The sequence below is a fragment of the Pongo pygmaeus genome, chromosome 7 (assembly GCF_028885625.2).
Source record: "Pongo pygmaeus isolate AG05252 chromosome 7, NHGRI_mPonPyg2-v2.0_pri, whole genome shotgun sequence".
Lineage (NCBI taxonomy): Eukaryota > Metazoa > Chordata > Mammalia > Primates > Hominidae > Pongo > Pongo pygmaeus.
The window spans coordinates 27,650,932-27,666,695 of NC_072380.2; the positions used below are offsets into that span (position 1 = coordinate 27,650,932).

Here is a 15,764-nt window from a genome sequence, read left to right on the forward strand (position 1 = left end):
AGCTCTGGCAGCGAAGGCCAGTGGAATCGGCTGGGTCATTTCAGCTGAGCTGTTCCATGTTTTAATTCTGAAGATTCCCATAGTCCTCACTTGGCCTGGGGGATACTCACACCCCGTTATGCCCCCCATACCAGAACGTACCTAGGATATCCTGTGAACCCTGCCCTCTCCCACCTCACGACACTGGTCCTCTTTACTTGTCCTTAAACCACGCGTGTGTATTTTTATTTCTTTGAGGAAGACTGGGTGGTAGGCACCTGTGTATGTGTCTGGAAACATATAGCAAGCTAGAGGCAGATTTCAGGCAAAAAAATGCTCTTTTGGGCTGGGCGTGGTGACTCACATCTATAATCTCAGCAGACAGGCGGATTACCTGAGGTCAGGGATTCGAGACCAGCCTGGCCAACATGGTGAAACCTTGTCTCTACTAAAAATACAAAAGATAGCTGGGTGTGGTGGTGCATGCCTGTAATCCCAGCTGCTCGGGAGGCTGAAGCAGGAGAATCTCTTGAACCTGGGAGATGGAGGTTGCAGTGAGCCGACATCGCACTACTGAGCAAAAAAAAAAAAAGAAAAAAAAAAGCCCTTTTGCTTAAGTGTTTAACCAGATGAGAAACTAAGGATCAGAGAGAAAATGTAGGAAAAGAAAAATTATAGGCAGAAAGTTTTACCTGGCTGAAAATCATCCACAAATGATTTTCTTTCTCCTCAAAACATTGAGTCTTTCTCTCTCTCTCTCTCTTTTTTTTTTTTTTTTTTTTCTGCTGTGTTGCCCAGGCTGGTCTCCAAGTCCTGGCATCAAGTGATGCTCCCACCTCAGCCTCCCAAACTGCTGGGATTATAGGTGTGAGAGCCGCCATGCCAGCCTAAATGTTGAATCTTTCTTAATCTCTAGAACACAGTAGCTCCTTCAGGCCATGGGGACAGCTGATGATTAGTTACACAGTTTATTTTTTAGGTTTTGTTTTTGTTTTGAAATTATGAAGTAATTCATGCTTGCTATTAAAAAAAGTCCTGAGTTGTGTAAAGTAAAAAGCTGAATCCCCCTTTGCCCACTGACAAGCTACTAGTAGCTACTATGAATAGTCTGGTATTTCCCAGACATTTTTTGAAATATTTTAAAACTATTTTTGAATATTTTTAGGCAAATATGTCTATGAGCACACACATATATAATTTTTCATATAAATGGAATCATGCTGCTTTTTCATTTAATACATATTGCACAGATTTTTTTGTCAGTACATATAGATGTATCTCATTCTTTTTAATGGCTGCATGGGGTTTTGTAACAGGTAGACTATGGATTATGTAATCCTCTGTTGAGGGACAGTATTTTGATTGTTTTTCACAGCCGAATAATATAGTTTAAAAGAAAGTGCCACTGTTTGCTACTTTATACACCAAGCTTTAACCATTGTTACTTTAATTTTATTTATTTATTTATTTTTGAGATGGAGTTTCGCTCTTGTTGCCCAGGCTGGAGTGCAATGGCATGATCTCAGCTCACCACAACCTCCAACTCCCAGGTTCAAGTGATTCTCCTGCCTCGGCCTCCCAAGTAGCTGGGATTACAGGCATGCACCACCACACACAGCTAATTTTGTATTTTTAGTAGAAATGGGGTTTCTCCATGTTAGTCAGGCTGGTCTCGGACTCCCAACCTCAGGTGATTTGCCCGCCTCGGCCTCCCAAAGCACTGGGATTACAGGCGTGAGCCACTATGCCTGGCCGTTACTTTAATTTTTATGCCCTTTATGGAGGAAACCCTTGGCAGGGTTATTTTCATTGTCTTAAATTGGCAGTGTTGTGTTAGGTTGTGGTGAAAAGAACCAAATATGGAGGGGTTTGGAGTCCGATGTTCTCATTTATAATCAGCCTGACCTTCAACGAGGCACTTAAGGCCCCTGACCTGAGCATCTTCCTCTGTGAAATGGGCTGCCCAGCTCAGTGCTATGATGGACAGAAAGAGCTGGCACCATCAGCATGTGGCAGGCAGCCCCCAGTGCCCTGGGTCCCTGTAGAGCTCCCTAAGTCTTTGCTGTCCACCTCTCTCTCATCTGACCAGCCACACCACAGAGAGTCAAAGGTCAACAGTTTGCTCTCTGCCCAGATTTCGGATGCTTCCAGTCACTGGCATTTTTGACCTCAGGGACAACCACCCCACTGTTTCTCCTGGCCTGTCTTGGAGAACACTGGCGCAGACTTCCAGAGGAATTGGAGTCATTTTTGTCAAGGTAGACAGAGCATGAAACAGAGTCACTGGCCCAGCCTGCTGACCAGTGGAGGCTCCACTTCCCCTCCTGGATGGCGTCCTTTGGTATTAATTGTAAAGGGCGGGAGGGATGAGTGGGGGCTTCATGGACCTGTAATTTGGCTTCAACAGCTGCCTCCATTGTCTCACCCACAACACAATAGCCACAATTAAGTGCAGCCTCTCAGCAGACCTGTTCTCTACCTTGGAAAGGACACAAGAGAAGATTAAAGAAGAGAAACTCCTGGGATGGTGAAGGGGAGCTCTCCCTGTTAGGAGGGCTGAGCACAGGAGGCAATCCTGTGCCCCCCACCAATGTGGGGGCACCTCCCTGGCAAATTAGGTGACTGGCAGCGCCGCCCCTACCAGCGCTGAGTGGAAAGTCTAGACAAAACTCCATCTTCTTTGTGGCGCCCTGCATTTCTGGGGGCTCCTCTTGACAGTGAGCTGAATACACACATGGGAAGTAAATTGAGAGGATGAGGGAAGTCCAGGGCACCTTGGATCCTGGGACCCTCCAGACCCCCACCCTGCGGTTGGCACACCTGCTGCCTGTTGCTCCTGGGGGCGGTGCCTGGCCCCCTTGAGCCCAGGGTAATGAAGACCCTGGCCCCTTTCCCTCCTCACCCTCTCTCCTCAGCCCCCACATCGAGATACTCCCTGGAGACATGCTTTAGTGTAAGCTGGGGGCCAGAAATGGGAGGAAAATAACAGAAGATAACGTTTGTCCTCTGCTTATGTGCTTAGCTGAGACATACTGACTCTTTTTAATCTACAAAAGGTAAGACCGCATCTTTAAATCCTACAGACCAATGACGAATTTCCTGTCTGCTCTGGATAGGGGCTTCTCCTTTTGTGTTCCCACTCCCGGGGCTGCCATAACAAAGTACCACAAGCTGTGAGTTGGAACCACAGAAGTGAATTCTCAACAGTTCTTGAGGCTAGATGTCCAAAATCAGGGTCTCGGCAGGGTTGGTCCCTTCTGGGGGCTCCCAGGAGAGAGTCCATTTCATGCCTGTCTCCCAGCCCCTGGCCGTTGCTTGCAATTCCTGGTGTTCCTCAGCTTGTAGACGCATCACTCCCATCCCTGCCTCTGTCTTCATGTGGCATCCTCCCTTCTGTGTCTCTGTACGTCTCAATTTCCCTGTTTCTCTCATAAGGACACAGGTCATTAGATCTAGGGCCCAATCTAAAGCCAAGATGATATCATTTAAAGAGCCCTAATTAGATATTAATTTAAAATTTTAAAAAATCAGCCAGGTGCAGTGGCTCACGCCTATAATTCCAGCACTTTGGGAGGCCAAGGTGGGAGGATCACTTGGCCAGGAGTTTGAGACCAGCCTGGGCAACATAGCCAGACCCCATCTCTACAAAAATGTTTTAAAAGTTAGCCAGACATGGTGGTGCACACATGTAATCCCAGCTCCTCAGAAGACTGAAGTGAGAGCATCACTTGAGTCCAGGAGTTTGAGGTTGTAGTAAGCCATGATTGCACTACTGCACTCCAGCCTGGGCAACAGAGCAAGACCCTGTCTCTAAACAAATAATAATAATAATGGAGATAGTGATATTAATATTTATTGGCATACCTCCTGCGTGTCAGGCATTGTAAGAAATGGGCATTATCTCATTTAATCCTTACAAAATCCTCATTTTAGAGATGAGGAAACCGAGCCTCTAGGGAAAGAAGTTCCCCAGCTAGTAACTGTCAGTACTTGGGCTTGAAACTGTGTTTATTGGATTCTAAAGTCCATCCTTTAACTTCTGTGCACAGTAACACAGAAGGAGGAGCCCCTATCCAGGGCAGACAGGAAATTTGTCATTGGTCTGTAGGATTTAAAGATATAGTCTTATCTTTTGTAGATGAAAGAGAGTCGGAAGGTCTCAGCTAAGTGCATAAGCAGAGGACAAATGTTATCTTCTCTCCTTTCTGGCTCCCACCTTCATCCTATTCTTTCTGTTGCTCTGCTGCACTTTTATGTGAGTGAACAGATTTATTTACCTTTTTTCTCTCTGATTTTTTTTTAAAGAGACAGTCTCACTCTGTTGCCCAGGTTGAAATGCAGTGGCACAATCATAGCTCACTGTATTCTTGACTTCCTGGGCTCAATCAGTCCTCCTGCCTCACTCTCCCTAGTAGCTGGGACTACAGGCATGCAACACCATGCCCAGCTGGTTTTTAAAATATTTTTTGTAGAGACAGGGTCTCTATTGTTGCTCAGGCTGGTCTCGCACTCCTGGCCTCAAGCAGTCCTCCTGCCTGGACCTCCCAAAGTGCTGGGATTACAGGCTTGTGCCACCACACCCAGACTTTCTTTGATTTTCTTTACTGACTTTTTGACATCGTTTGCCCTTTTAAGGGTCATTTGAGGCAAAGCCCTGTCCAGGCTTCCATGAGTTCCTTCAAACCCTGAAATGCACCCCGAGCTCATGAACAGCAGCTGTTTCTGGGATGAGGCCTGCTCTCAGTAAATAAGAATGATGACCGACAGCCACACACACAGAACTGACCAGGGCTTCCATCCATCACTTAAATGTGCTTCTTCCCATGGCTGCTTCTCGCTGTGGCATTCGTCATCATGTTGCAGAAGGCCGCCATTGATACTATTATAATTGAATCTTACAAAACAGAGGGAACTGTCATTAACAGGCAGACATGGCTTTCATCAGAAAATCTCCAACCCTAGGTCCAGCGCTGCTGGATGATCAGTGTCTCTGTTTCTTCTGTGCTGCCACTGCACAGATCCAGAGCTCTCGTGAGGAGTGATGAGCAGAACAAAAAAGAGTAACGTCTCACTGGGCGTGGTGGCTCAAGCCTGTAATCCCAGGACTTTGGGAGGCCGAGGCAGGTAGATCACTTGAGGTCAGAAGTTTGAGACTAGCCTGACCAACATGATGAAACCCTGTCTCTACTAAAAATACAAAAAAATTAGCTGGGCATGGTAGCGGGCCCCTGTAATCCCAGCTACTTGGGAGGCTGAGGCAAGAGAATCTCTTGAACCCATCTCAGCAGTGAGCCGAGATTGCGCAACTGCACTCCAGCCTGGCCAACAGAGCAAGACTTCATCTAAAAAAAAATAAAAATAAAAAAAGTAACCTCTTGACATGTGCAAGCACTGAGGACTGCAGGTCACTGGAACGAACGCTTTGTGGATGTGGCTTTAGAATCTTCCTGTCCTCTGACTCTGTCTCAAGGGGCAGCCACAGATGCTGCTGAGAACAGGATGAGTCCCTGCCACTAAGGGTATCCCAGGAGAGCACACTCAAGGCTCTGCAGGATCCAAGAAAAGCAGAGTTACCCCTTGGTGGTGGGAAAGGTGGAACCTCACGGAGAAGGCAGTGTTTGGGTCCAGTGTTGAAGGCCAAACTGATTGAAGTCCATGCTCTTGGTGAAGGTCACAATGTGTTAAACCAGGGAGGCCAGCAAGTAGGAAGCCTGCTCAGAAAACACCTGCAGACCAGTTCAGCTGGTGTTTGGGTGCGTGCTGGTGGGTGGTTAGAGGGAAGGAGAGGAGAGTCAGTTGGCATCACCACACTTAATTCCCTTCGGTAGCACTAGTCCCTCAGCAGCAGCTGTGTTACAGAAATATTTTATTTTATTTTTATTTATTTATATTTTTTTGAGACGGAGTTTTGCTCTTTTTGCCCAGGCTGGAGTGCAATGGTGAGATCTTGGCTTACTGTGACCTCTGCCTCCTGGGTTCAAGTGATTCTCCTGCCTCAGCCTCTGAGTAGCTGGGATTACAGGCGTGCACCACCATGCCCAGCTAATTTTGTATTTTTGGTAGAGACGGGGTTTTACCATATTGACCAGGCCGGTCTCGAACTCCTGATCTCAGGTGATCTGCCTGCCTTGGCCTCCCAAATTGCTGGGATTACAGCGTGAACCACTGCGCCCGGCCAAGATTTTTATTATTTCTGAGTGGTTGCCCCTAGTGGATCTCTCCCTCCCAGACAGCTGTTTTCTCCTAAACTACGTCTGGAACAGCTTTCAGGTCCACGGTCTTTCAACTTCTGGAAACGACAGCTTGAATTAAAATTGTCCTCTTGTGCTCCAAAAAGCCATGAACCAGGCTACCCCCACTAGGACAGTAGGATCCATGGATGGATCTCTCGTCACCTTCCAGCCATGCCCCGTTCTTGGTGTCTGCTTTGCTGAAGTACTCCTGGAGGTGGTTGGGGTAGGAAGGAGAAGGGAAGCGGGAGAGGAAGACTCCACACCCTGAGTCTCCAGTAGGAATCTCCTCCCCAGCCCTCAGCACACGACATTCAGTGACCTGGACCCTTCACTTTAGTTCTCATCCAAGCCCCTCCCCCATCCTCTGGTCCACCAGGAAGGTTCTGGAGCCTATTTTATACATTGGCGTCTCTTGGTCCAGTTTGCCAGAGAAGGAGCTCAGTGTCTGTGGAGCTCATGAAGCAAGTTCAGGTCAGAGAATTCCCACCATACACAAGCCAGAGACCTGGGAACAGCCAGAGAACTGTGTGTCAACTGGGTAATTAAATGCCATACTGCTCGCAAGAACTGGAAGGACCTGGTCATTTGTCACCAGGAAGGCTATGTGTCCCAGCTCTTTAACAGTGGAAACCTCGCTGCCCTGTCTGTGGAATACAATCCATTGGCAATCTAATGGTCTGTAACAATTAAGACCCAAATCAAAGGAGTTGGTTTTGAAGTTTCTACAGCAAAAAAAAAAAAATTGTTTAAGTTTCTTTGTAAAGATGGGGTCTCGCTATGTTGCCCAGGCTGCTCTTAAACTCCTGGCCTCAATATAGCGAAATTTAGATGCCTAGATGGAAGAGCATTTGGCATATAGTTTTTGGCTTTTCCGCTTGGTTTCTCAGAATCCTTGGAGCCCCTCTCTTCTTACCACCAGTCAGCCTCCAACCCATTCCTCTACCAGCCCCCTCCCAATTCCTTTCAAGAGATTATTATAAGTAGTACCTTCTCATTATAGGAATATTGAAAAACACAAAGAAAGCGGCATCTATAAACCTGCCTCCCGTGGGGAACTACAGTTAGCATCTTGTATTTTATGCTAACGTTTTTAAAAAACATGTTTTATGATGAAAATTCAAATGGATACTATTCTGATGAAACTTGGGCTGGATGGCACACAGGTAGGGGGCTTCTTGCTTTCAGTCGGATGAAGGAGGGGTACAGTTTCCACAATTTCTAGGGGGTCCTTCATTTTGCTTTCTTGATTGTTTTAGGGAGTGGCTGAGGCTGAACTGGAACAGAACCTGAGTCGGACTTTCAAAAGCCTCTTCAGAGCAAGCGATGAGGTGAGGGGTGGGGACGGGGGGCAGAAGAACAAGAGGGGTCAGTTGTGAAGGAAGTAGGGTACCTAGTGTGTGGCAGGGACCAGGAGTAGCAATCTGGCCTCCTTTTCTTTCATTTCTGTAGTCAGGGTAATTGAGGTCCCCACTCTACTGGGAAAATTTACATCCTCGCTGACACACAAGGTCAGAGAACGATTATAATAATGATGGCTTGGAAATTATGCTATTACCATTACCATTTTAACATGCATAATTGGCTTACCCAAGTCCAAAATTAATTGATGTCCCCAATCCTCTTCTTGAAGCAGAGTTTAGAAACCTTTAACTCTGTAACCTGCACCCTCCTGTTTTTGTGTTAGGAGTCATCATCACTATTGTTGTTTTATACAGTCAGTGCCTGCTCAAACTGTCCCATATTTTCCACTTTCTTTACTGATCAGTTCTTGCATCTCACTCATTTGCATTGAGTTCAGTTTCTTTCTTCCTGAAGCATCCCCTTTAGTAGTTCTCTCAATAGGAGTCTGTTGGTGGTAAATTCAGATTTTGGTGCCTGAAGACACCTTAATTTTAATCTTGAAGAATCATTTATCTGAGTATAGAATTTTAGGTTATTTTCTTTTAGAAACTTCTGTCATTGCTTGTGAGTCAGCCTCGGGTCTAACCTCCTGTACATTAATTGTCTTAGCCAATTAATTGTCCTGGACACTGCAGTGTCTGATCTGCAGTTAACCCGTCTTTGAAGTTTTAATTTCAATAAATAGTTTTTTTTAATTTGTGAAAGTTTTATTTGGTTCTTTTTCAAGTCATTCTGATCTCTTTTGATAGAGTCTTGTTGTATTCTTATTTTTCAGTTCCTTTTATGTTTTCAATTATTTTAAGTATATTCATTTCTAATTCTCTCTTTTTTCTCTCTCTCCCTCTTGCAAACTCTATTATTGGATGTTTTTGGAGAGTCGTATTTTATTGTTTGCTGCATTTTTTGCCTCTTGCTGTGGGGCCTTGTTGTGTGATTGTGGGTTTTGTAATTTGGTTTATAAGCTCATCTTCAGCAGTACTTAATCTGTACCCATCTGCTTCAATTGGGCTTGAGGAAATGACCCCTTGAGTGGTTAAGGATTTCTTCTGCCAGGCATCCTGGTGGCATTACCAACCCAGGGTCACTTTGTTGTTATTGTTGTTATTGTTCTTGTTTACTTCACACCTTGGGGGTTTCCACATCATGCAGAGAACGCAAACTCAAATCCAAGAACTTGGGAAGGCAGGCCTAGAGCTATGAATTCCCAAGGGGGTGTCTTTTGGTTTCCTCTTAGTACCAAGCTGAAACAGACGAACTCCTTTAACATCTTTATCATCATGAGGGGATTTTTTTTCTAATCAATTTTTTCACTGAGGATATAGCATGTCAGAGACCCCAGATTTACTGGATTTACCATGGAGGGGCATGGAATATCACATCTCCAACTTCTAATCATAGGCCAAGGTCTCTTTTCTTGCTTCCATTGGCTGATAAACCTAGATCTTCGTATTATCAAGGTCTGCAAGGGCCCTGAGGCAGTCTCAGCCCAGAGCTTTGGTTGTGAGCTTGCTCTTTACTTGACTCCTGTGAGGGGGTCCCTGGCTCTCTTGGGAGTTCCACATGTTTGTTACAGTCTGCATGGTACTCAGAGGTCATTTGTCATAACAGGGTTTTCAGATGAGCATATCTCCTTTGTATCACCCATGACATCATTTGTAACTCTTTTCTTTTCTTCCTTCAGAGTGTTTTATCCATGCATAAAGTCTGTGAAGCGGGTAAGAGACATGCTTGGGAGAGCCATATCCGGAACCAGCTGAATGTTAAAGGGATGTTTCTGTCTCTGACTGCTATGGGCAGAAGCCCTGAGCTCTCCAGCTCTGAACTTTAAGTTGCCCAACCAGGGTCCCCTCGGCATGCATAGGGCTGACTCTAACCCCAGGCCTGAGCACACAGCCTGGAGTTCTTACCCTCTAGGGAGCTGTGGCTTCAAGATCTTAAACAGTAAGAGCTTGGAGGAGTCTTAGAGCTTGTCCAGGGCAAAATCCACCCTCTACTGATACGGACCCCAGGATTGAGAGCTTACCTCTACGGGGGTCACCTGGTGTATGCAGGCGGAGTGGGGTGGGGCCCCTGCCCAGGTCTCCTCCATTGCAGTCCACTGGCCCCTCTCCATCCAGGCGCCATGTTTCCAATTCCCCCACCTGGAGCTCATCCTTGTCTCCCTCCTGGGTTGGATATGAGTGAAGGGTCAGAGTTGAGATTTGATTTGAGCTCATCCCCATGGCCCCTAGATCCAACACTCTTCCCACAAGACCTTATTTTTGCTGCAGCACTGTGGCCTTGACATCATTCACTTGTATTTTTATGAATAATGATGACCACTGTCACTTGTTTGGGCACGTGCTGACCATCTGTATAAAACTCTGGACTAACCCCCTTTAGACAAATTATTTGTGGTCCTCGAAGCATTCTGAAAAATGCTACTATTTTTAATTTCCAAAGAGGAAAACAGGTCTCAGAGGGTTAAGTAACTTGTCTGAAGTGACTGAGCTGGGGTTAAACTCCTCTGACCCTGCAGGCCATGCTCTTGTCACTGTTCAAAGAACATCTCCCTTCCCTCCCCCACACCCACATTCCCTTATTCCTTCACACCGTCTGTCACTCATTCATTCACCCATTCATTCATTCCTCAAATGCTGTGAGCACACGCTGGGTATGAGGCCGGGGCTGCGTGCTCAGCTATCCAGACACACGAAGCAGGGTGGCCACCCTCAGTGAGCCCACGGTCTCACGGGAGGCAGAGCAGCTGGGATGCTCGCAGAGGGGCCCTGAGGTACAGTGAGTCTGGAGCACCCGCCTGGCGGGGAGGCTCAGGGTGGCTTCATCACAGGGTGACATCCTCATCACATACCCCTTTGATGTGTCTCACAAAAGCCTGGAATGACCAGTTCCTGTGCCTCTGGGTCTTCGTGAATCTGAAAATGCCAACGGGCCCTGTTCAGGCACCAGCATTGAGGCTGTGCCCTGTGAAATTGCAGTGGTCCCTGGGCTGCCAGGGGTCATCACAGGCCATCCTCTGGGGGGACTGTGCAGCACCCTGAAGACAAGATAGGGGTCCACAGTGGGATACCACAGGGGGTCTGTGCAGCACGCGGGAGGTGACAGGATGCAGCCACCTGGCCTGGGTTCTCTTCCTGCCTAAGAGGAAAAACAGAGCAAATCCTTATGAAAATTCTAAGAATCTCTGACGATATCTCCAAAGGGCCACAGTTAAGCTGGCTGGGAAAGGTTTGGACGAGGGGAGAGCAGGAGCTGGGGGCTGGCAGGGTCTGGGATATAGCTGCTGTGTGCCTGAAAAAGCTGGCAACTGTGGTTGGTCCAGGAGCTGTGATAATAGCCCGTGAAGTCGTGGCTAGGTGGGAGGGAACATCAGGCTCCAGTGTGACCGTAAGATCACAGCTTTGAGCTTTCGAGGAGATGGGCTCACTCTGGTAAAGGATAAGGGAACAAAAGATGGAGGCGCTCACAAGGCCTTGCGCAAGTTCAGATGGTCTGCGAGAAGCAATGAGGTGCCAGCCTTAAAATGCAGACACCTGGCCCGGGAATGGGAAAGTCAACAAGTGGCTTTTCTTGCAGGAGGACTTTTTGTAAGTAGCCCAGAAGAGCCCAGCCTCAGCAGGATGGTCACTGAGGAGGAAATCCAGTTCTATGTGCAGCAGTTCAAGAAGTCTGGTTTCAGGTAAAGAGAGCACAGGGCCCAGATACAGATGAGAGATGATCGACAGATAGGGATCTTCAGCCCTCAGGGTGGAGGGTGAGGCCCAGTTCTCCTCCACCACAGCCCTCATTAGTGCCAGGCCAGCCTCTGCTTCAATGCCTCCAGTGTCGGGAGGCTCACTACTTTATGGTGCTCAGCCTGCTCTAGTTTGGGACAGCTCAGGTTGTTCTTCCTTATGCTTATGGGGCCCCCATAGGGCAGAGGGTTTTAACTACTTTTCAGTCATGGCTCCTCGGAGAATCAGATGGCAACTCTGGGCTCTTTCTTCAGAAAAACATAAAAATCCACATAAACTCAAAAAGTGCATACATTTTGGTGCATTTGCCCTACTTCCCGATGTCATATTAGGAGGGGGCATCTTTGCTCCACCCACCAGTGTTCCTCTCAAGTGGACTCCCTGGGGCAGGCGAGTGGCCTCTGGACGGTGAGGCTGCTAAACCAAGTTCCCCACCATCAGCAACCTCCCCAGCCTCCAAGGAGACACGGTGACATTCCCTGGAGGGTCCTGTAGGGCTGGCTTCTGTGTGTCCCAAAAGACCACCCAGAGACTGCCAGCTCACTCAGTGGAGTCCTAAGGCCTTGCTGCTAGAGCTAGGCAACTGCGCCCGACAGCAAGGCGTGGGTCCTGGGCTCTATTCTCTTGCCCCTGCAGGAGGCTTTGCTCTTCCCAGGATGACTGGCTGTGCAGAGCAGGTTTCTCTTGGTGTCTGTAGCAGAGCCGTCTACTTACCGCCTCCCTCTTTTTACTTTCTGATCTCTCCCCAGAGGTCCTCTGAACTGGTACCGAAACATGGAAAGGAACTGGAAGTGGGCCTGCAAAAGCTTGGGACGGAAGGTGAGTTCCAGGTTCAATGTAGTCTCCTCCGCACCCCAGGACCCACCCGCGGGGCTTCCCATTGGCCTTAGCTGATATGACCTGGGCCAGAGCTGGTCGTGGACAGACCTGCTGGCCACCTCCTTTCCCTTTGGGGTTTGGGAAGTGACTCCCTTCAGGGGTTTCCCTAGGATCTTTCTTGCTGGTGCTTCCCTTGGGATGGTAGAAGGTGACGTTGGGGATGGAGCTGGGTTGTGTCCAGGGAACTGCAGCATTCATCCAGAATCCCCAGGTTCCCTGGTGGTACCCCAAGGCAGGGCTGCAGATGGCCCAGGGCACCTCCCAGAAGCAATGTGGATACTGGAGCCCCCAGCCCGGAGGAGTGTTAGGTGCTCTCAGAGATGTGACTTTAGCCTCCGGTTATGTCACCTTGCACAAGTCAATCTCTGAGTCTCAGTTTCCTCATTTGTCAAGCAGAAGATGAGTTTCCAATCTCTGGGTCTGCAGAAGGAGTAATGGAGGTTCCCAGTTTACATTCAAAATATTTAAAAATCTAAGGGAAATCTATTCCCCAGTGTGACTGCACAGGTAGCCAGGCCTTCATCAGCTCACTCAGTAGCCATGGTTACCTTGTTGGTTCACTCTGTAAGTGAACACACTGCTACGTGCCAGGCTTCCTGCCAGACCCTGGGATACATGGTGCGTAAACAGACCAGGTCTTGACCTCCCGAAATTAGGTCTTGAGGCACTAGAGTATATAACATCGTGGTTAAGAGCAGGCTAGGAAACACATGGGCTGAGTCTAATCCCTGTGTGACCCTGGGAAAGGTACTTAACACCTCTGATCCACTGTGGCTTCTTCTCCAATATGGAAGTAGCAAGAACAGTGCCTCCCTCATAGAGCTGTGTAAGGATGAAATGGGTGAAGGCACATGACCTGTTACAAGCAGTACTGGGAACCTAGTAGCTTCATTAGTGTTCCTTGTCATTATCATCATATGACTGATGAAAATGACCAAACTGCAGTTGGACAGAGGAAATCTCTCAAAAGCGTGGAGGAAAATATTGACAAAGGCACTGGGAAGGTGAATCCCAATGGTGCTAAGGTCAGAAACCCTCCTCTTCTGCAGTTTCTTTTTTGTGACAGTCTTGCTTAGTTGCCCAGGCTAGAGTGCAATGGCACAATCTCAGCTCACTGCAACCTGTGCCCCCTGGGTTCAAGCGATTCTCCTGCCTCAGCCTCGCAAGCAGCTGAAATTACAGGAGTGCGCCACCACACCTGGCTAATTTTTTGTGTTTTAGTAGAGACGGGGTTTCACCACGTTGCACAGGGTGGTCTCAAACTCCTGAGCTCAGGCAATCCACCCACCTTGGCCTCCCAAAGAGCTGGGATGACAGGCGTGAGCCACTGCGCCCAGCCTATCTTCTGTAGTTTCCGGCCAGATCTTCGTCTCTCCTCCCCCACCTCCTCCCATCCCGCCTGCCCCCCACCCCGCCACCCCCTGCCCAGTTCACATTTTAGCTTGGAACATTCTAGAGTTTACAAACCTCATAGAAGTCTCAGGATTCATTTTAGCCACAAAATCATTTTTGACCTTCTCCTGGCTCCTGGTTGTGGAAGGAGGGAGGGGTGTGGAGAGACACCCATCACTCTGTGTGTAAATGAAAATAGTGCACGTTCCTCAACCAGGGATGGGTCAAAGCTACTTGGAAATTAGGGTAATGGTGGAGTGAGAACAAAGAAAAAAACACAGAGGCTTTCCTGGCCTTCCTGTGCGTGCCTCCCTGTGTTCAACTCATCTGCCAGCGGTTGGAAGTTACTTTGCTGCCATTCATGTCACATTGATAACTATTGTGGCTGCCCCCATTCTCTCTGGAACCTTGGCCGCCCCTTTTAAGCATCTTTTAATTCAGAGAAGAGGAATCTTGATCTTCATTCAAGGGTGTCTTCTGCCCTCTTGGTGCCGTCAAATCGGTTCTCCCAGTTACACACAGCTCAGCACACGTTCTCACTCACACACGTCTGCACACATAAGACCCATATTGGCCTCTGCACTGCTGAAGCTTTTATTTTAAAGATCTCCAGTAATAACCACGAGTCTGTTGTGCAAAGTTTGGCAGATACAACGTCAGGACCACAGCAGGGTGGCGGGCAGGGGTCTTTCAGGGGAGGAGGGAGGGCTTCCTTTGTGGAGTGCTGGCCACTCCTGTTTCCTGTTCTCTCCCCAGATCCTGATTCCGGCCCTGATGGTCACGGCGGAGAAGGACTTTGTGCTCGTTCCTCAGATGTCCAAGCACATGGAGGACTGGGTGAGGGAATGGCCCTGAACAGGGGTCATCAGTGCACCCCGGGAGAGGGCACAGGTGCTCAGAGGGAAGACGGCAGCAGAAGATACACCTTGTCATGTGGATGGGACCATAGTTGAAGCACTTCATCAGTAACATCACTGTCCCCCACTTGCAAGCAGCAACCGTGACTGTACCTTCCTTTCCCCTGCACGGATGTGGGGTCTCATTCACTCATTATTCGCTTCCTAAATCTTGCAGGGTTTGGGCAGGGTGGCCCACGGGGAGCAGAGAGAAGGCGTCCATTGCCCATTGCACTAGCCAGAGACACACCCATCTGCCTTCTTCCATTTACCTTTCTGCCTGGGGTTTCCTTTCAGATTCCCCACCTGAAAAGGGGACACATTGAGGACTGTGGGCACTGGACACAGATGGACAAGTAAGGAGGTTGGGGGCTCCTGGGGTCGGGGAGAGCAGGGCCCCCTGTTCACCTTCCATAAAAGCTTTCCTCGTTTCATTGTGGTGGCTTTGGCCTGGCTTAGCCACTCATGTCACTCACCTCTGCCTTCAAGTTGGCTGGGTAGGCACAGATAAGTGTGAATGGCTTTTTTTTTTCTTTTACTTCTCCCTTTCCCCCAGGCCCACCGAGGTGAATCAAATCCTCATTAAGTGGCTGGATTCTGATGCCCGGAACCCACTGGTGGTCTCAAAGATGTAGAACGCAGCGTGCACCCACGCTCAACAGGTGCGCCGTCCTTCCACCTGCTGGGGCACGATTCTTAGTATAGAGGTGGCCTTACACACATCTCTCATGGATGGCGGCATTGTTCTGAAGGGGTTTGCAGGAAAAAAAAAAGATTTTCTTTACATAAAGTGAATCAAATTTGACATTATTTTAGATCCCAGAGAAATCATGTGTGATTAGTTCTCCAGGCATGAATGCATCGTCCCTTTATTTCTAAGAACCCTTAGTGTCCTGTGGGGGTACAGAATGGGGTGGCCAGGTGGTGATTTCTCTTTGACTGACCAATCCATAGTTTGGCAGAAAAATCAGCAGTTCATTTAGAAGAATCTTAGTAGAGATTGGGATGCCTTACTCAATAAAGCTAAGATGACTATGCTGCTGGCTGTCTTTGTTCTTGGAGAGGTGGAGTGAATGTTCGGGGAGAATGCATGGCATGGGGATGAACCCTTCCCTTCTGCTTCTGAGCCCTGTTCTGGGCTCCAAGGTGCTGCGTGATCTAGGCCGTGCTGGCCAGGAGACAATCCTGTGGGGATGGCAGTGGTCTCTTGTGCTCTGTCCCCTAGAGCAGTCACTGGCCACAGATAGCCA

General features: G+C 48.3%; 1 protein-coding gene across 5 annotated transcripts in view; it reads left to right on the forward strand.

Moving 5' to 3' along the window:
- EPHX2 (epoxide hydrolase 2) overlaps positions 1-15,551 on the forward strand; it is a 53,990-nt gene extending 38,439 nt beyond the window's left edge. For all 5 annotated transcript variants that reach the window (XM_054499819.2, XM_063669380.1, XM_054499823.2 and 2 more), the window contains 7 exons: positions 7,469-7,540; positions 9,295-9,328; positions 11,190-11,292; positions 12,097-12,166; positions 14,375-14,455; positions 14,812-14,870; positions 15,071-15,551. In XM_054499819.2, coding sequence (XP_054355794.1) covers positions 7,469-7,540; positions 9,295-9,328; positions 11,190-11,292; positions 12,097-12,166; positions 14,375-14,455; positions 14,812-14,870; positions 15,071-15,149 — 498 coding nt within the window. In that variant the 3' untranslated portion in view covers positions 15,150-15,551. The remainder of the gene's footprint in view (positions 1-7,468; positions 7,541-9,294; positions 9,329-11,189; positions 11,293-12,096; positions 12,167-14,374; positions 14,456-14,811; positions 14,871-15,070) is intronic.
- Positions 15,552-15,764: the final 213 nt, after the last annotated feature.